This window comes from Ursus arctos, unplaced genomic scaffold (assembly GCF_023065955.2).
Source record: "Ursus arctos isolate Adak ecotype North America unplaced genomic scaffold, UrsArc2.0 scaffold_7, whole genome shotgun sequence".
Lineage (NCBI taxonomy): Eukaryota > Metazoa > Chordata > Mammalia > Carnivora > Ursidae > Ursus > Ursus arctos.
This window is the reverse complement of record NW_026623089.1, coordinates 39963063-39984186: the sequence shown is the minus strand read 5'-3', so window position 1 is coordinate 39984186 and position 21124 is coordinate 39963063. Positions and strand designations below refer to the sequence as shown.

The 21124-nt window shown below is 47.8% G+C and overlaps 1 protein-coding gene across 1 annotated transcript; it reads right to left on the bottom strand.

Moving 5' to 3' along the window:
* Positions 1 to 1046: 1046 nt before the first annotated feature.
* Positions 1047 to 19034, bottom strand: FRMPD2 (FERM and PDZ domain containing 2). The gene is made up of 6 exons (XM_044378044.1): positions 18927 to 19034; positions 16933 to 17080; positions 15229 to 15443; positions 12714 to 12812; positions 6151 to 6494; positions 1047 to 1095 (listed from the first exon to the last, which is right to left on the bottom strand). Exons 1-6 carry the CDS (start codon positions 19032 to 19034, stop codon positions 1047 to 1049), a joined length of 963 nt encoding a protein of 320 aa, XP_044233979.1.
* Between the last annotated feature and the right edge of the window lie 2090 nt (positions 19035 to 21124).

Below are 21124 nucleotides of genomic sequence, written 5' to 3'. Positions count from 1 at the left end.
AGTAGCTGGCCTTCCGATGTAGAGCTGATGGTAAGATAGGCTTCATTTTCCACAGTGGGGGAAGGGGCTTCGAGTAGATGACCTGTGTCTCCTTCCTCATCATCTGTATCCAGCTCAGGACTAGAAAACAAAAACCCACGTGTCTTCCAGCATTGATAAGAAATTCCTCTCCCCACCTTTCTTTCCCTCAGGATGCTGACACAGCACAGGAGAGCCAGCCAGGGTCCAAACAGCTCCTGCCAGAGACTGCTCTAAACAGTGAGTAAGGTGTGGCCCCTGTCCTTGAGGGTCCCCTGATTTAATGAGACGAGCAAGCGGTGAACAACTGTTACAATCCAGAGAGAGAGAGTGCTATGGTAGAGGCAGCACAGAGCATTATGGGAGCAGGGAGAGCTCCTGACTGAGCCCAGGAGGCCACAGAGGACTTGCCGGAGGACATGGCATTGAAAACAGAGCCACGACTCTGCTCTAGGACTGACTCTTCATATGGGGAGTGTCAGGGAGACCTCAGGCAAGTTTACTAACTTCTCTGGGACCTCGGTTTGTTCATCTGAAAATGGGAAGGTCGAAAAATTTATAAGATTGCTGGGATGCTTAGACTACATAATTCTGAAGCGTCCGCCTGTGGCTCCGGGTACAGGGTGAGTCCTCAGTAAATGGGAGGGGCTGTCATCGAGAGGATTAGGACTAGGATTTCAACAGAGGCGTTAGAGGGAAAGGGCCAAAGCAGGAGGCTGGGAGCAACTCAAGCAGGTGAGCTTCGAAGCACTTCGTGCACGTATGGAGGCCTTTTCGGAGTGCTGAGAGAGGGCCTATTTGGAGAGGCAGCCAGCTGGAGTGACATTCAGTCCCCGTGTGACGCAGGAGGCAGATGAGCGGTGAGTGAGGCGCGCTGTCTGGCGGTGAAGACTCAGAGACACAACAGCCGAAGGACAGGCTTTCCAGGGGCCGCCCAAGGGTCGCCCCACAGGCTCTCTGATTAGAAAAAGCAGTCCCGACAGACGGCAGAGCGCTTTGAACAGCGCTTCAAGCATGCAGAGAACTGCTCAGAAAATATCTGTCGAAAGCCCAGCTAGAGAGGATGAGGAGGAAAATCTAAAAGAAATGCACGCAGATTTAGCTTTTCATCAAACACGCAAATCCCCATTTGTCAGCCTCCTTCCCCACACCCGATGCAATGACTTGGCTTTATTACGTGCCCCTGCCCTCCCCACCCTGCCCTTTCCCCAAATGCCCCTTCTAAGCTCAGCTCTGGTGCCTCCCAAGAGCTCCAAGCCCCCAAGCACCCAGAGGGTTGGTCCCCCTCCCCAGCAGAACTGGAGTGTCTGTCCCCACCTGAGTCTCACTGTCAAAAAGACAGTATTTCTGCTCGTGAGGCCTGCAGCGTATATGTAAATACGTGTTTCATGTGAGCAGAGCGCACTCCTGTGCAGAGGAAGGAGACTGTGTGCTACCAGGACTGAAGAGAACACTAACGTTAAGAAAGTAATATTTTAAAATCGCCAAGCACTTTGAGGGAAAATCGGTTTAAAACCTTAAAGCACTTGACCAAATTGCATAGAAAATGCATTTTCTTATAAACGTGGAAGGAATCACTGTGGAAGTTTTGTCAAAGCACGGGAAATCCAGCCTCTTGCCCAGGCCCACCCCACACCCTGCCGCACCCCACCCCTGTCCTCAGCAGGGGCCTGCTCGCTCCCTCCCTCCCTCCCTCTCTCAGGGTGGAGAAGAAGCACAGCCAGGCTACCTCAGTACCCGACTGCTCATACCTGACCTCCTGACACCGTCCTCCTCCAACCTCTCTAATAAGCTTCCTGCAGGAGGCGAGGTGTCAGAGTGTCTGGAGGGGGCGTGGTGACCCCAAGGGTGAACCTGCAGTGTCTAAGACAGCAAAGAGGGAAGGCCAGTGGACTGCGGAATTTGAAGCTCACGTGACAATCCTGAGATGAAGATCAGTGTTTAGAAGTTCCTCGAGTGGTGTGGCTGGCCATGTGTGGTTGGGGAGGGGGCTGGGGAGCGCCCCTCCGGAGCCCCTGAGTGTGCAGGGTAGAAGCTTGCTGACGCAGCACCAGGCCCCAGTCTCACTGTCGGCCCCAGCTCTGCTCTTAGACGATAGCCATTCCCGGCCAGGCACCTGCCTCATTCGCTTCCCTCAGGCACGCTCCGACCTCACAGGGGTCCCCTGTGCCCTCCTATCCAACCGACAGCCCCCTCGCCCAGCAGCCTCCAGCCTCGGCTAGCTACACTGATGTCACAGAGGGCACGACAGCTGCTGCTGAGTTAGACCTGTAGTCTCCTACTCATCCTTTGCTAATCCAGGAACAGCTCCCGCCCCAGAAGGCAGACAGTAATTTTAGGTTCATCTCATTTTGCATTCTGGCTTCGTTTTGCATTCTTAATGACCATGAAGACTTACAACATCACTTTCATTACGTGACACTTGTTCAAACTACATGCATTTGATTTACCTGAATTTAACTATATGTTCTAGGCAAGAGAGAGAGAGAGAGAGAAATAAGCATATACCAATCCTGCTACGACCAGCCTTCCACTCCATGAGCGGAAGCCTGGGAATGAACACGCGTGGAAGCCTGGACTCTGCCACCCCCATTCATTCCGATGAGCCCAGCATGTAAAGATAAGCATTGGCATCCAGCGAGGCCCTTCCCCCAAAGCTCCACCAAAGAACAAGTGATCTGTTCCCACACCAGGGGAGCAAAGAACACCATGCCTTTCAAAGTAGTGTTCAAGTGCAACGTGACTTGATCAGATTTTCGCTACAGGCCCCAACTTTAGAAACCAACCTCGCGTAAGATGCGACTGCAGCCAAGGGCCAAGCCCTCCCTCTGGCAGGCACGCAGTTCTAACCCTCCTCCATGAAAATGTACGGTACTGCCTTATGAGCCTGCTTTACAAGCGTCTCCTGTGACAAGGCCGAGCCTCTAGCTGGACATTCGTAAAAGAGAAGAACAAGGAAGGAAAGTAAAATGTCATCTCCTCCATGAACACTCTGGTTGGCTGGGGTGCTGGCAGCCACCTGGCTTTTTTAGCCCCTGGCAGCTGGTAAATTCTGGCCATCCGCTGGGCACTGTAGTTCACGGGACCTGTTCTTCAGCTGGCAAGAAAGGCAAAGAAAGTGGCTTGTGTTAAGGTCCCGCGGGGCGCCAGGCAGCACTCAGCAGGTGTGCTTTCTTTTGACCTGCACAGTGTCCGGCTCTTTGTTGACATTTGAGAAGCCTCGAGCTCAGAGGCGTCAACAGTCCAGGCACACTGAGTACATGGTAAAGCTGAAACCAAGGCTATATGTTCGAGAAGTCCAGGCTCTTTTGGTTCCAAACTGCAGCAAGAGAGCTTGACTCACAGATGCCAGAAACAAAGAGGTAGTTGCCGGGGACAGCCACCTCGGAACTGAGGAACTTCTAAGAAGAGCCTGCAAAGAGCCACAATCCCACCGGGAGCTGGGGGGATGTGTTCAGGGACTGCTGGGCACGTGCCAGGCTTTTCTTCCTCTAGGGGACAGTCACTATGTATGCAGCTAGAGCAAGCTAACGTCTTGTTAGAGTTAGAGGAGAAGCTAATAGGGTTTGAGTCCTTCCTTCAGAGAGAAAGAAAGGTTCCTGAGTTGGGGGAAGAAAACACAGCAAAAATGAAGCCAGGAAATGTGAGGAGGCAGAGCACTGTCATGACCAGGACCACCACCACAGGGAGGCCAAGTATAAGGGGGAGGTGTTGGCCATGGAGGGAGCCACCATAGAGAAACAGTAAGGCTGCCCGCCTGTGGCTCCATGGACCACAATGGCCTGGGTAACAAGCATGTGGCAGCAACCATGACCAAATGAATACCAGAAGGTCCACCAGAATATTCCGGAAAAGCCCTCAGGATTCTTGTGTAACTCTAGCAGAGGCAACCCCCTCCAAAAATGGCATCTTTTGGACATCAAGAATACCCTTTCACAAAGAAACATGAAGCCAAATTTAATTTGATTCAGACAAATAAAATAATGTGATGTTTCCTGCAAAAATAATGACGAAAAGATGGGAGGAAGTAGGCGTTAAAGCAGATTTCACCTTGATATAAGGAAGCACTTTCTGATGAACAACCGCATGGTGATAAAATGGGCCACTTCGAGAGGTAGCAAGTTCTGCACCCCTGGAGGTATTCGGTCGAAAGCAGGCCCCTTACTTCGGGGATGCTGCAGAACAGATTCGGCATGGGGATGAGGTTGGATTCGACCATTTCTATACTGAACAACCTTGACATTCTGTGACCCCATGAATGAAACAGCAACTAAACGTATAATTAGTAAAAAAACAAAAAAACAAAAAAAACCCTATTGTTAATGACTGGTAACTATATTAGATTAAAGGCACATGGCAAATCAAACTCCAGGCTTGTACCTAAACCCAGAGTCACTTTATAATCCATTAATCCAATGCTCAGGGTTTCTGTCCATCATCCTGAACTATCTGGCAGTAAAACCTTTAAAAATCCAAAAACCTTCAAAAATCTATAAGGAAGTACAGGTCCTTTTATATTTCCTATAAGATCACACTGATAGTTGTCCTTGGATAAACCTCTGGAAGGGCTTTCCTTTATCACGTGACCAAGTATATCAATTACTGCCTAGAACACAATTGTAAGAAACTATAAATACACTTTTATTTATGCATTTTCAGACAATGAAAATGAATACCACTGATGAATGTGCTTGCCCACTCTGCTCTACTCTGCACACGAGTTAGTTTTCGTTTGGCTGGTATGGTATTCTTATAAAGATTGTACGTGAATCCATTTATTTATTTATTTATTTATTTATTTATTTATTTATTCATTTATTTATTCATTTATTTATTTATTTTGAAAGAGAGAGAGAGAGCGCGCGCAGGGGAGGGGCAGAAGTAGAGGGGAGAGAGAATCTCAATCCGCTGAGCCCAGAGCTGGATGTGGGGCTCGATCTGACCTGACATCATGACCTGGGCTTTAATCAAGAGTCAAATGCCTAACCGACGGAGCCCCCCAGGCACCCCCGAACCCTTTTAGAGAATGCACACCTGGCTCTTATTAGTCACAGATCTCACCTTGCCTAATTACATCACACGGCTGCTTCATATTTCATGTCACCGACCAGTCCCTCTAGATCTGCCCTGTGCAGCCCTCTAGGATGAGCAACAAAGAAGAGCCATTTCACAGCAGCGAGTTTATCCAGTGTCACGCACAGCCGCCGTTCCGCACTATGTTCTGCACTAGATGCTGGCGCATCTAGCTAGCAGGTGCCTTGCAGCAGTATCACACCCTTTCTCAGTATTTGCACCCTTCTCACTGCTCCTAACAGGTTCCCATGCACCTTCAGTCTTTGTGATAAGTACTGTCAAACTGAATCAAAGAGAATATTCTCTATCAGCACAGGATGGGAGACTGGAAATACTTGTGGGGGATGGGCACAAAATGAAAGCTAAGTTAAACATGGCTATTAATATGAGCGTTTCAGTCTGAGGTTCAAAGACATCGATTTTTTTTTAAAGCTGCTGTTGACTGTCAAGTATTATTTTGCAATAAAAATGGTGATGCATACAACGGAACTTCTTTCTTACCGTAATACTTTAAAAGGCCATGCAGGGGGGTGGGGGGCACCCAGGTGGCTCAGTCTATTAAGCTTCCAACTCTTGATTTTGGCTCAGGTCATGGTCTCAGGGTCGTGGGACTGAGCCCCATGTGGGGAATCTGTGCTCTGCGGGGAGTCTGTTTGAGAATGCTCTCTCTTTCTCTGCCCCTCCCTCCCCTTCTCTCTCTCTTTCTCTGTCAAATAAATAAATAAATCTTAAAAAAAAAAAAAAAAGCCACGCAGGATGTAGCACAAAGGTTCATATGCTGGGAGAAGCACCTGAGGCCCGCCATCTGTACGCTCTAAGGGCACTGGAGGACCCCTGGGCGGGATTCGCTTTCCCAAAATCTCACAAACTGTGGTTGCAGCAGCTCCAGACCTTATGCTTCTCTTTTTTCTGCCACACCCCCCCATCGCCCCTGCCGAATGACTAGAACAGTGCTGGGCCTAGTAAGCATCTGAACACAGTTATGAACTGCTTGATTGTAATTTCTAGCAATGAAATGCATACCATTTACAAAATATCTGCAAACGTAGTGATCCTTACCTTTCAAGTCTCCTGATATCACAAACTGAATAGCAGTTTTGCCTCATATCCTTCTCCAAAGAGGTGGCCCATGTTGATGCATCCATTTCCTGCTGAAGTCTGCACAAATGAGGGGGGGAGTCCTGACGATGCATCAGGGAAGTGGCCCAGGGTCTCTCTAGGTCTTGGTCCCACTGTGCCTCCCCGGTGGCTTTTTGGAAAGACTCTGGCCTAAGACCCAGGCTTTCCCCTGCATCTGGGGAGGCACTGTCCCTCCGGCTGTCCTCTTGATCCAGACTAGGGCTCTGCTCTGAGTCAGTGCAAGCTGCCCTGGTGAATTCTTTGTCTGATGAGAGCACGGGCGTCTATTAAAAGAAATGCTAAGGGTTATTGGATTCATCATGCACACGAAGCAAAATCTAAAAGTGCTTCTTTAAAAGAATAATTGTGTTTTGTTTTATTTTGTTTCATGTGATTGTGGGGCAAAGCAGTTAAGAGATGGGCTCTGGGGTCAGTCTTCCTTTGTCAGGACCCCAGCTCCCCCCGGGCCCTAGGTGACACAAGTAATCATCTCTGGACCCCTTAGCTTGGAGCATTGGAAAAATAACGTAAGCATTATTTTTTTAAAATATTTTGAAAACTTAGAAAAATCAAACTCAATACCCAAAGAACAAATAATGCAGTCAAGAAATGAAAAAAAAAGAATAGGGGATAAAGAAGTGGAGATAGTAATACTGTATTGCATATTTGAAAGTTGCTAAGAGTAAATCTTGAAATTTCTCATCACAAAAAAAAAAAAAAAAGAAAGAAATGGGCTGAAGACATGAATAGACACTTTTCCAAAAAAGACATCCAGATGGCTGACAGACACATGAAAAGATGCTCAACATCACTCATCATCAGGGAAATACACATCAAAACCACAAGGAGATACCATCTCGCACCTGTCAGGATGGCTAAAACCAACAACACAAGAAACAACTGGTTGGAGAGGATGCGGAGAAAGGGGAACCCTCTTGCACTGTTGGTGGGAAGGCAAACTGGTGCAGCCACTCTGGAGAACAGTATGGAGGTTCCTCAAAATGTTAAAAATAGAACTACCCTACGACCCAGCAATGGCACTGCTAGGTATTTAACCAATGGATAAAAAAAATACAGATTCGAAGGGATACATGCACCCCGATGTTTATAGCAACATTATCAACAATAGTGAAATTATGGAGAGAGCCCAAATGAATGGATAAAGAAGATATGGGATGGATATATATATATATATATATATATATATATATATATATATACATACATATACATATATATATACATAAATATATATATACATATATACACACACACACACACACACACACACACACACACACACATATACACACAGTGGATATTACTCAGCCATCAAAAAGAATGGCATCCTGCCATTTGCAACGACATGGATGGAGCTAGACTGTATTATGCTAAGTGAAATAAGTCTATTGAAGAAAGACAAATACAGTATGATCTGACTCATATGTGGAATTTAAGGAAGAAAACAGACGAACATACGGAAAGGGGGGGGATGGAAAGAAGGAAACAAGCCATAAGAGACTCTTGATGATAGAAAACAAACTGAAGGTTGATGGAGAGAGGTGAGTGGGGAAGGGGCTAGATAGGTGATGGGTATAAAAAGGGCACTTGTTGTGATGAGCATTGGGTGTTATATGTAAGTGATGAATCACTGAATTCTACTCCAGAAACCAATATTGCCCTGTATGTTAACTACCTAAAGTTTAAATTTAAAACATAAAAATACTAAGATAAATAAATAAAATTTTACAAAGAAATTACTTAAAAAGAAAGAAAACTTAAAAAATACTGAAACAAAAGTAACAATGACTCTTTGTTCCACTTTCCAATAAGAAATGAGCTTCGTAAACTCTTGTCTTCATCTGCCCTCATCCATGATGGCTCATTCTCACAGCCCCGTCCCCCTTCCCATCCTGATTCCCTGCCCTGGGTCTCCTCCTCGCTTCTCAAAACATTACTGGATTCCCAACGACTGCTTATGTCCCTGTTGGGCCTTTTAGGTTCTGATTTTGATGACACGCTGTGGCACACTAACACTGTAGGGAGAAACTTTCTGTAGGAAAAAAAAATTTATACTTCAGTAGAAACTATGGTTTGTTTATAGAACAACTTTCTGGGTTATCTGATTGCATGTATTCTTCACCTGGAGCTATTTCATAACTCTCTATAAACAAATACGTTGTTTTTTGAACAAATTTTAATATCTGCCTGGTTCCCTCGCTGAATGAGTTAGATAAAATCATATATTCCTTTTTACATCTATGTGCGAGTCATGAGTTTACTTTTTCCTGAAAATTATCTTTTAGCACTTCCGTCCCATGACCCACACGTCTGACGTTATAAGAGCACATGGACTTTGGAGACAGACAGGGCTGGGCCCCCATCCCTGCCCTCACCGCAGCAGAGAAACTGCTACTCTGCCACTCACCCCGGGGGGCACCTCCCCCTGCTGACTGCCCATTCCCCAAAATGAGGGGGGATATGCTTCCATATATGCACTTTTATTTAATTAAGATCATAAACTCTTATGACTTTACTGATACACAATGTAAATTATAGAGGACATACCAAAAATTTAAATTTGAAGTGGATGAAATTAAAAATAAATAGTAAAAGCAGTTATATTTTCTCCCGTACCCCTAGGGAGACCTCCAAAATCTCATTTTCAACCATTCCTCGCCCTCCACCTCCTCAGCCCCAGTTCTCACTCTACAGCGATCCTTCACCCTCTTCAAGGGTTCCGGTCAATGGTGCCCTGTCACCACCAAGTCCCCCACCCCCACCCTCTTCCTCTGCTAAGAGTCCATGCTACTGCCCCATAAACACACCTTAAAAATAAAGAACACTCTGAGCTCACATCTGCGTTACGCGCCTCCATTCTGTGTGACATGCAGGGGCCATATGTGAACTCCAATCCCTAGTGACACCCTATGTGGGTCCGCACCTGCTTCTGAGCCACGGACTAATGTCAAGCGTACGAGCACTGGTGTCAAACGGGCACTCAAGACTTCCAGATAATCTTTCTTTACTTCCTTAGTGAAATCAGTTTCCCACTCTCTCTACCTTCTACCTTATTTCTCATCTCGCTCCTCAACCACCCCCCTGAACTTGCCTCTTGCTTCACAGTGAAAACGGCCACATTCAGATGAGAACGCTTCATCTCCCCACGGCAAAGCCCACCAGCCGGCCTGCATCCCTCTCCCAACCTCCTCCAACTACCAGCCACTCAATTCTCGGCTCCTCCTATTTCTGTCTGCGTCTCCCCGCTTCTCCTGTATCCTCTCCGCCCAGGCTCTGTCCCCATCATTCAACCCATCAAGGTCTCCAGTGACCTAAAGCCAAAGGACAATTTTCTGTCCTCTTTCTAAAGCCAAAGGACAATTTTCTGTCCTCACCTCATTCTACCTCTCAGCAGAATGCAACATAATATTTTCCTGCTCCTTTTTACAAGTGTCTTTTATTCACTCTACTTGAATGTGCTCACTCTGAACTCTGCCCTTCCCTGGTTTCCCCCCACCTCCCAGGCCCCTACTGCCATGTCATTTCTTGGAACTGGACCTTCAATGTTGGGGGGTCCCATGGCTTACTTCTCTGCACTCTTCCCCAAGGTGATCTCATCCATTCCATGGCTTGCAATAATGTTATTTGCTGACAATTCCCACATCCACCTTTTCCAGCCCTGATATCATGTCAATTCTCCACAAACACCTGCCTAACTGACATGTCCACTGACTGTTCCATAGACATTTCAGTGTTGCGTGCTACCAAGGACTACTGCTTCTCTTCCACATACTTTAAATTGCACTCTCCATGCACTCCCTATCTTGGCAAGTGGTATCACCATTCAACCAGTTGTTCAAGCCAGACTTTGTTCTCTTTCCATGTGACCATATCTAAGCCAAAAGTAATCCTCTGGGCTCTACCTCCTACATCTGACTACTTCTTACCAACTATTCAGCTATAACCTGAGTCCAAGCCACAGTAGCTTATTTGAATGACTGCTGGCTTATCTGCTCCGGTCCATCTCCAGCTCAGTGTCTTTCTTTTTTCTTTTTTTTTAATATAATAGGTAAAGATTTATTGTCTAAATTTAAATAAATAAGGTGCTTATTTTTTATAATAATATTTTTTTATTATATTACGTTAGTCATCATACAGTACATCCCTGGTTTTTGATGTAAAGTTCGATGATTCATTACTTGCGTATAACACCCAGTGCACCACGCAATACGTGCCCTCCTTACTACTCATCACCAGCCATCCCATTGCCCCACCCCCCGCCCCTCTGAAGCCCTGTGTCTTTCTAAAGTATAGACCAGATGAGGGTATGCTCCTGCCTAACCCTTCACACTCCCACCAGTCCCAGCCCAGTGGCTTCCCATTGCCACCAAGATGGAATCAGCACACTGCCAAGACCTACAAGGCCCTACAGGTGTGGCCCCTGCCTCCCTCTACAGCTTCTGCCCTACCACGCCTGTTACGTTTCTGTCCCTCGAACATCAGGTTCATTCCTGTCTCGAAGGCTTCATACTTGCTATGCCTTCTGCCTCGAATGACCTTACTGCAGATGTTTGTACGGCTGCCTCCTTTCCATGACTACTTTATTCTAGTTAGGAATTAAAGCCTCACTTCCTTGGTCTTCTGCTTGGCCTCTGAAGCCACATGAATGAATGAAAATTCTTCTTCCACTTGTCCCTTAAGTATAAGGAGAGAGAAAGCAGGCCACCATGCCTCACTCCAAGCTCTCCCACTGGCCTTTTCTGGGCCCTCCGAAGTGGAGTTATTCGCCAGAACAGAAGAACCACTTTTTCCTGGCATTTCCTAGAGATCTCAACAAAAGCACAGGGCACAAGCCCCATGGCCTGATCTCTGCGCATGTGAAGCTTGATCTTCTCGCACGCTCGTCAGTTGTTCAACACGACTGCCATATCTACCTTCTTTTCCAAACTGGCAGCTTTCTAATTTCCTTTCCCTGGCAATTTTCTCACCAGAGTCTGTATCAAATGACTTCTTGGAGTCCAAGAATCAGAAGGATCTGGGTCACAAAATCCCATGATGTCTCTAGTGACTGTCACCCTCAGTGATGAGCACTCAATTTTTATCCACGTCTTATAAGTGAGGAATTATGAGGCCTAGAGAGGTCAGGCATTGCCCAAGTTCCAAGCAGCCACTGCATGGAAGAGCAGGTGCAGATGATTACGGGGTACCCACACATACACCTCCCAGGATGAAGGCCCTCATCCCCCAGCTGCCGGAAGAGCTGGTTACTGACAGCTTACACTAGCCCCTCCCAAGACTCGTGCTCAGCTCAAGGGAACTGTCTCAGGCAAGTCAGGTCCCCTCCCTTGGGACAGCCCACACCGCAGTGCTCATTGATACAAAGTCAAAGGCACAGCTCTGAGGGGCCATCCAGCTCCAAAGCTCCCTGTGGCATAAGCAGAGACCCGTTACAGCCGCACCACATTAACTTCTCCTTCCACCCAGCCCTGCCTCCCTCACCCTCGCAGGGGTTGTTCCCAAGGCCCTGTAAACCTCCTGCACTCAAATCTCCGCAGCAGCATCTGTGTCCTGGGACCTGACAGGTGGCATTATGACGATTAATTTTATCTGTCAACTTGGCGAGGCCACGGTACCCAGATGTGTGGTCAAACACTAGTCTAGATGTTTCTGTGAAGGCATTTTTTTTAGGCATTTTTGCATTGAGATCAGCAGACTTTAAGTAAAGCAGATGACCCTCCATGATGTGGGTGGGCCACATTCAATCAGTTGAGGGCCTTAGGAGAAAAAGACTGAGATCCCCAAGGAAGAAGGAATTCTGCCTCCAGTCTGCCTTGGGACACACGCTGCAACATGGACCCCTCCCTAAGTTTCCAGCCTGCCAGCCTACTCTGCAGAATTTAGACTGGCCAGCCCCCACAATCACGTGAGCCCATTCCCTAACCTCCCCTCCCACCCACATACCTCTACACATACACACCCTATTGACTCTATTTCCCTGGACACCCTAATATAAGTATCAAAGTAAGAATTCTGAATTTTCCCAATCTCATCGCCCCTTTTTTACACGACACCATACATGTCTAATTCATGCTTTAGGAAGGTGGACACACATCCTGTTCTCCATTTCATTCCTCAGAATGGAAATTCTTATCTTTCCTCAGTCTGGTTTTGTATTTATTATTCTTGCTCCTGGTTTCCCCTCTCTGATGCTTGGGCCACCAGAAGGCCTCAGTCTGGAAGTTTCACAGACAAGACCTAAACATATAACTACCTACAGGAAGATGCAAACATTGGAGCGGCAGAGCAGGGAGAGCAAGGAGAAGACAGACCTAGGATCTCATGAACTTGTCACAGACTAACAGAGGTTTGGAGGCCAGCTATTTCCCTGCCCCAGTGGAAGAAGATGGCATTGAACCCTACCTAAAACAAAGCTGAGTTTCTCAGGACCCACCAGACAAGAAAAGGGGGGGTGCTTGAAGGCACCAGAGGGCACCGCAGCTTACCTGCCATCCTTGGTCTACCTCAGGCAGTGCGCCTGGAGGGGGTCGGCAAAGTAGGAGCGTGACTTCCTGTGAGGCCCCTCGCAGTAAATGGAGCACCTCCTGTGAGAAACCAGAATCTGTGGTTCGATGTGGACGTGGCATGGCTGTGGGATTTCCTCCCATGTGCTCCCCCACTATCTCTCTGGCACTGTCTCTTTGATCTGTTTCTCGGCTCCCAGAGAACTCTGGAGAACACTGCTATGGGCCTGACTTCCTAAAGTGAGAGATGCCAAAACCACCAGCCTGAGGTTCCCATGAAGGCAATGCACCCATGCTGGGCTAGAAGTGGCCAGGGTCTGCCCAGGGCCTTTTCATGGCAGCACCTGCCAATACTGATGCCTGCTCTTCACTCAAATAGTTATTCAGCATCTCAACCTTCCTCTCCTCCCAGCAGCCCCCCATCTCAGGGGCCATCAGTCATGTACTTTCCACCACCCCAATCTCTAAAGCTTGACCCTTGGCCCTGAGCTTTCCTCCACTGCTCAGCTCGGGCACTTGGAACCTCTCACCTGTGAAATTGCATGCCCTCCTCTCTGCTCCCTGCCTCTTCCGGTGTCACCCACCTCCCCTCCTCCACAGTGTTCAAGAGTGCCCTTTCCACAATGCGGATATAACCAGGTCCTTCTCCCACTGAACTTCCTCTGTGGCTCATCTCACACTCAGCAAGCTCTGTAGTGCTGCACGCAGGACCTCTTCGCACCTGCCACTGTCTCTCAGCCCACCCCCTCTCTCCCACCTGCTCCCGCTGCTCCCGCCATCCTAAGCTCTGGCTATGCTCAGCCTCTTCCGCCAGCCCGCTCTCTCAGAGCCCAGGACTTCAAGGTGCCTTGATAGTTCCTATTTCCTCTCTAGGCCGGGATTTCTCAGCCTCTCGTTAGTACTGACATTTCAGGCTGGGTAACTCCCTGGTGTGGGGACTGTCCTGTTCATTGTAGAATGTTGAGCAGCATCTCTGGTCTTTGCCCACTTGATCCCAGTGGCACCTGCCACTTGTGACAACCACAAATGTATCTGAACTTTGCCAAATGTCCCCTGAAAGGCAGTATCATTCCAACTCGAGAACCGCTGATCTGGACGCCACTTAATACCCGCCCTTAGCGGCAACGGACTTCCACAGAACGTGCTTCCTTCCCCAGTTTCCTGGGGCAAGCACTTCTGTCTCTCATGACACTTGTTTTCCAGTCGGTTCTGTTTTGTTGTTTGTCCCACCCCACTACGGGCTCTGAGAACATATGAACTGCCTCTGCGTCGTTAGCTCCTCACAGAGCTGCTGAGCCAGCACTGGTTCTCAGAAAACAGTTCCTGGCTCACAAACTAGATACATGAAGGTATTGCCACCCAAGCATACGCTGCCCTGGGGATTCGCCACCCCTCACCACTCAGTCCAGAGCCACTCTCCACCTTGCTCTGTGTTCCGGAAGTCAGCCTACGCAGACTGCAGAGAGGCTTCCTATTGGGCTCAGCCAATGGGAGCATGGGTGGAATCAGAGACAGGAGAGAGGGAGGTGCTTCCTGTTGGGCTCAGCCAATGGGAATATGGGTAGGGATCAGAGCTGGGAGGAGAGAGGGGGGGGTATTTGTTTTCCCGCCTTCCTCCGCATGGGGTTGTCACAGAGTGGTTGGGTCCCCCAGCTAATGTCACAGTTCACGTCATCAGGTCCACTTCACCAGCGCTCTCAGTTTCCCAGGTTGTATAATTTCTCCTTCCCATATGCCTTTGGACTTGGGAGGGGTGGGTGGATAATTGCACCCACTGTTCTCAGCCCCAGGGCTCTACACGTTCCCTTGAGCTTCCCACCAACCAGCTCACACCTTTATTAAACTCTCCTCAAATGACTCTATTTCCAGCCAGGACCCTGACCGATATGTACAATATTCCATTGAGACATTATGCTATAAGCGTTGAGAAGTGTCCACATTTTTTTTTTTTTAAGTGGGCTCCACATGGGTGTGGAGCCCAGTGCAGGACTTCAACTCACAACCCTGAGATCAAGACCTGAGCTGAGATCAAGAGTCAGTTGCTTAAACGACCGAGCCACCCAGGCACTGGGAGAACTGTCCACTTTTTACTCTCTTCTTTAAATCACATTTTTAATATATTCAGGACAACTAATGCAACACTGCATGTCAACATCTGTAAATTTAATAGAGAAATGGGAAGACGGGCAGAAAGGGACCCACTGTAGTCTCTTCAGCCCACACACCCACCTCCTAGAATGTTAGGAGAGCTTTAGCCAGCACAGAGTTTTATCTTCAGTTTCATTATAAACCTAATTAGAAGCAAGGCTTACTCAAGGTCAGATATTCAAGAACTGAGACAGAAAATTAAATGTGAGAACGTTCCACCAATTGCTCTCTTCGTATAAGCCAGGTTCCAGGTGTGCCTCTCAAGAGCCCAGAGTATTCCTTACGGTGGGTAGGCCTGAAAGAAGCATGGTTGATGTCTGTGTGCACACAGGGCTGCATGGTCTCCTACCTGGAAGACGAGGCCTTCTGTGGGCCTTCCATTCACGGCCAGGATAATGTCACCAGCTGCAATGGCCCCGTTCTCCTCAGCTGGCTGCCCCGGGAAGAGTCGCTTAATTCTCACAAGATCATTCTTGAGATGGCTGCAGCTCTCTCTCTCCATCTGTATGAAGCTGAATCCCAAACCACTGGCATTTTTCTTCAGAGTGACTTCAAACTTAGGCCCTGTATTGTGGGATGTGGACAAGATAAATCCCTTAGTAGATTCTGAATGAAATTGACTGGCCTTAAAATGTAAACTGTCAAGTAGATGAATTATTTCTGTTTTACACAAAAAGATTTCTTCTTGCTAATTTTTATGACAGAGTCCATTATATCTACATATCAGTGCTATCCAACAGAAATAAAAGGTGAACTGCAAATACAAAAAACATGTGTAATTTCAGTTCTCAAATAGCTACATTTTCAAAAGTAAGTGGAAACGAGTAAAACAAACTTAATTGTATAGGGTATGTAACCCAATATATCTACAATATGACCATTTCAACATGCAGTCAATATAAAAAAGTGTTAATGAGCTATTTTGTATCCTTCTTATTAACTAAATCTTCAAAAATCAAATATGTATTATATCAATTTAGATTGGCTATATTTCAAGTACTCAATAGCTGCATGTAGCAAGTAGCTACTGTATTAGACAAAGCAATTATAGATAATCAGCATGGTTTATATGTAAAGCTATAGTTTATAGACATACACACTGTGCCTATATCATTTAATAAAACTTATAGCATATGTATTCCTACTACTCCTTTAGAACCTCAATCATTTTTAGTATATTTGAAACAAAATTTTACATCATTAGACTCTGGAGAAAATTCTGGTAAATTCTATGGAAATGTGTTAGCTGCTGTTTTGTTTAGCCGCGTGCATGGACCATAAGACAGAACAGCTGCCTCTGGGCAGCAAAGATGGACACAGCTCCCGGAACCTCACTAGTCTCACAGCCAAAGAGGCCTTTGGGTCTCTCCTAGTCTGCCCTCCACTCAGTTGGCAATGAATCAATAGGACAGAGCACTGACTCGTAAACCTTAATTTGAGACAAGAATGAAAGCATCCAAAGCATTTGGTTGCCGGTGTATCATACGACCAATTTCACCATCACTGCCATCAGAGCCCTCACCTCATTGGATAGCGAGGCTGTCGAAGGGCCTCACTGGAGTGAGCAGAGGAGCAGAGGAAGCTGTGCCATGAGGGCCCCGCAAACTGACGGATGTTTACCGTTTTACGTGATGCTGATAACAACGCTAGATTTCAGAGCACCTTTCCCTCCCAGCCTGCCTCATCACACCCCACATCTTTTATTATGAATATTTTGGCTGGAAGGTGGAGATTCGGTCAGAAAATGTCTGACCCTTTTATTCCGATCTCATTCCTAAAGATTTATACACAAGCATTCAGGCACCTGATTGAGAAGCCTGAGAAGGCACGGGGGAGAATTACACCTGGCAATCATTTTGAAACAATGCATTTTTTTTTTCCGGAGACACATTCTATTCAATCGGCTTCCATCGCATCCGAATACCAGCTGCATCATGCTCGCTATCTTTTGAGAACCCAGAGGAAGCCTTCCTACCTTCCCTTTTGAGTTGAGAATTCAAAAGCAGCACAGGATGACATGACAATAGTAACACTCAATTCTCTCTCCTCTCACCATCTGTCGCTGAGACACAGCCTGAGGGCCTGCCGGGCAAGGCTGTTGCCAAGGAAACAGCCATGCATTCATCTCCTGTCCTGTCCTTAGCAGAAGGACACTGCCGCGTGGTCCTGGGGCCTCTTCTCTCTAAGACCAGTCTTGCAACCTAGAAGATGATTGGACAAACTCCATTTGCACTTCATATGGCAACCAGGCAGCCCTTCCTTCACCCTGCAAATGCTTCTTAATTTTCTGCTACTTCCAATAGCTGCTTCTCTGAATCTCAAATTAAAATCTCCAATCCAGCCCACTTGTTGGGACCCAGAGCCATATTTTCAACTGCCTGTCGGACAGATGTTTCTGGAGGTAACACATGTACCTTCATTTCAGTGCATTCAAGGCCAAATTCATCTTCTTCCTCTCTCTTACCTTCACCGCCTCCTCGTTCTGCCGAAAACATCCCTCCCCTTGTATCTGCTCTCTCCGAACATGGAATCAACCCTCAACTAACCTCCTAGGGGCCACACCTGCAGGGATCCAGCTTACCCCCTTCTGCCCTCCAAATGCCCATCTGGTTTCTAAGACTTTCCTGTTCACCATCAGAAACATCTCCCCCAGGGCTCCCCCTCCTGCACTCCATCTCCTGCTGTCGGTGTCCAGCTGGACTGTGGCAAGCTCCAGCTAACTTGGCTCCCTGGACCCTATCTTCTCCTCCTCAGGTCATGCCCCCCATGGCTACCCGTGGGTTGATCTAAGACACAAACTGCACGTGCAACAATTTTGATCAAAAGTCTCTAATGTTTCCCATCACCTTGAGTCCAAACCCCTAGCAGGTATCCCAGACCTATACCAATCTGGCCTCCCCCTTTCTTTTGGTTTGATTTTCCATTCTTCTTCCCCACACTCTATATCTTGTTACACAAAGCATAGTTCAGGTACCGGTGGCTAGATATCACCTGGAAGCTTTCTAGAGATGTCAACGTTCCATTGAGGGGACTCAGGCCTGCTAACATCCTTCTGCTGCCATTGTCATTCAGCACCAAGCCCGTGATCCCAGAGTGACAATTCCTACCTGTCATCACTGCCAGCAAACGGCTGGCAACAAGCAAGAAGTAAGCTTCTCTAACCACGTGCATTAGCAAATGTCTAAAGAACCGAGAGTACTAATAAATTATGACTCTGTTCTCAAGATAGGTCAACCAAGGTAGCCAGCATAAGTAAATTTCACTGCAAACCATTAGACTGCTTCGGTAAAGGAAGCAAACAGGGGCCCTTCTGTTCCCTCAGTTTGCCAGAAGGGCCCATAGGAGTCCTTTCTGTCTCTGCCAACTCCCCACTTACCTAGAAGGCAATGCCAGCTCAGAGGCTTAAGACCCTGAGGCACGAAAAGGCTCCCCTCCTCAGGCAGAGGACTGAACACAGCATGGTAACATCCAGATGCTGCCTGGGCACCGCATAGAATAAGGAGCCCATAATGGGTCAATGCCTTCGGGTCTGGGTGTCTGGAATTTCTACTTCCCTGTAATAAGAATCCCAGGACACATGGCCTGAATTTGCCCAGGGTGATGGGAATAGCATGCACTGGGGAGAGGGTGTCAGCAAGTCCAAAGGTCAGCTGGTGACAGGGCCTGAGGCAGATGGAAGCATTGGCCAGTTTGGAATGGAGCAGAGAGTGTGAGGGGGGCAGCCAGAGCCAAAACCAGGCGGGAGAAGTCTCTCCACATCAGCCCTGTTTAGCTGTCTGATTCCAGAATCAAGACAAGTGAGAGGCCAGCTTTTCACAGGTCTTTGCAGGGGGTGAGGTATTCTGCTTGGGAAATCTGTCTGCTTCCTCCTGGCTTTCACATCACCATACAAAAGTGAAAATGTGAAAGAGAAAATAAGACAAAGAAGAAAGTCTTGTTTTGTTTCCTGCCTGTCCGCCTCCCACCGAGAGGCAACCACAGCTTCTGAGGTTATCCGGGAAAGCTCTAGCAGGTGGAGGGACAGCTCCCTGCTAATGGGGCACTCACCTGCCCAGAACCTTTGAGGCACTGCACAGCCTGCTTGTGGGTGAGGCCACACAGACTCACTCCATCCACCTGCAGGAGCCGGTCACCTGCGAGGGGGACAGAGGTCATGTCTCTGAGCTCCCAAGGCTGCAAGAATGACTGTTGCTGGAGGCCCCTGCCCAGCACCCTTCACGCAGCCTCAAGGAGGGTCAGGAAGCCGAGCTGTAAGAAGCCCCGAAAGGGCCTGGCTGCCAGCCACCTCTCTGATACCTTTATAAATCAATGATACAGACAGCTTTCTATTATTGGCTCACAGAGGGGTCGAGCCAACTCTGTATAACCATATTCTTTCTCCTGTTTTCCTGTGAAACCATTTTTGAAAGTACTTTCAAGTCACTTAGAGGTAATATTTATATCTCCAGGATTTTTTTTTATTATTATTATTTCAAAACAGGTCAGAAAGACCTGGTTGATGCCAGGGACAGGGGAATTCTCGGAAAATAGAGGTAGCTAAGATCCTGGGTGCCCTTTCTAGCTCAACTTGCCATTTTGGAGAGCAAAAAAATCCCCCCTCTCTTGCTTCAGAGCAGTGGACATGAGCAGAGGAAGGGCAGAGAGGAGGCTTGCCACTGTCCTCGCTGGTTACTAAAGTGGGGGTCACCAATGCACACTCTTTCCTCTAGAGGAAGCACCACTTTCTCCCATGAAGGCCAAACAGCAATGAGCTTATTTAAAATCTCCTATTTTAAAATCACCTTATGCTTCCCAACGCACCACTACAAACACTTCCTCCCCTTGTTAACTTATCATCGAGGTGGGCCAGGTTGACTCAGCCCCTTTCCCCGGGGAGGAACCCAGGACCTGGAGAGGCAATCGTTTGCACAAAGTCTAGGGTGGGAGTGGGGCCAGGCCTGGAGGCTGTAGCTCCCAGGCCAGGGCTCCTCACACCACCGAACGCAGTTCCCAACATGACTCCGTCCCTCACCCCTCAGGATCTGCCCTTCCTTGGCAGCTGGCCCTCCAGGAACAATGGCTTTCACGTAGATACCGCCATCGAGCACGCTTGTGTTAATGCCACCCTGGAAAACACAATGAAAGATTCGCCATCATAAGCAGCAAGCAGCACTGGGGGACGCAGCCACGGGCCCGGAGGCCGGCCGCGCATGTCCCATTGCTTGAGTCTTGGTGTGTAGGTACAGACCCAGAATTAACTACGCCACGCTCTGTAACCGACTTTGTTTTTCCTAACGTGATGCCAGATTGTGGGCATCCCTCGGGTTACTAGATAAAGATCTAATTTTATCTTTTCTTCTGGTTTCTTCGTGCTTGTATCTGCACACATGTACGGGCTTTTACATCAGTGGGACTGTATCATTCTTGTACAGTTTTTTCCCTCCCTCCTCCAGGGTCTATAGCTAGAGCTCAGAAACCAATGCAAAGTGGCCATCCTGAACTCTGGTCTGGCCAAGGTGACTCTATTCTGACCTTGGAAGTGGGAACACGAGGCTCCACTGTGACCGTCCTCCGGATGACCGTGGGTCACCTCACTCCCCTTTGGTTTATGTCCTTGCAGTCCCACTCTGCTTCCCTTTCTTTGATGTGTGGCATAACCACAGAGTCAGGACCCATCACCCAGTGCCACACACACTGCTTGGAGTGCCCGATCATCCCAAGTCTGCCCTGCATCTCCTGGCTTGTCTTTGAGTCCTCTCACCCACCCCCACAGAGTCCCCACTGACTTTCTTGGCTCATCACTTCCCATGTGCTGCTTGTCCACAAGGAGCACATTATCAAAGGTTGCCCTATGAATGGAAATGCCCACCAAGGCTCCAGATGAACATCTTTTCAACTGTGTACTTCCCAAGCTTGCCTAATAATTCTTACGGTCACACTGAATCCAAGTGTCCCATCTTCTTTGACCAGGTCCACAAAGTAGATTTCACTGGCATTGATTTCTGAAGGTGGTGGAGAACAAGAAGAATCGGCACCCTGTCCCCAAAACACAAATGAAAATAAAGAAGGCATGAAGACACTTGCCCTACAGTAGTGATAACACCTCTTAGCTCTTGCCAGTATTGCACTAGAAAAGGAACATGAATTTCAGGGCTCAACAGGGATCATTCCCAGCTTTATCAGCTCCTCCCTATGTGACCTTGGACCAGTCCTTGGTCTCTCCAGCCTTGGTTTCCCAATCCATGGAACTGGAATGAGAGATTCCC

Coding starts and splice junctions, on each gene's coding strand:
- FRMPD2 (XM_044378044.1), bottom strand. CDS start 19,034: ATGACCTCTGTCCCCCTCGCAGGTGACCGGCTCCTGCAGGTGGATGGA. Junction 17,081..18,926: donor GCCTCAAAGGTTCTGGGCAG/GTGAGTGCCCCA, acceptor ATCATCTTCTAG/GTTGCAAGACTGGTCTTAGA. Junction 12,813..15,228: donor CAGAAGGCCTCGTCTTCCAG/GTAGGAGACCAT, acceptor GGTTTCTCACAG/GAGGTGCTCCATTTACTGCG.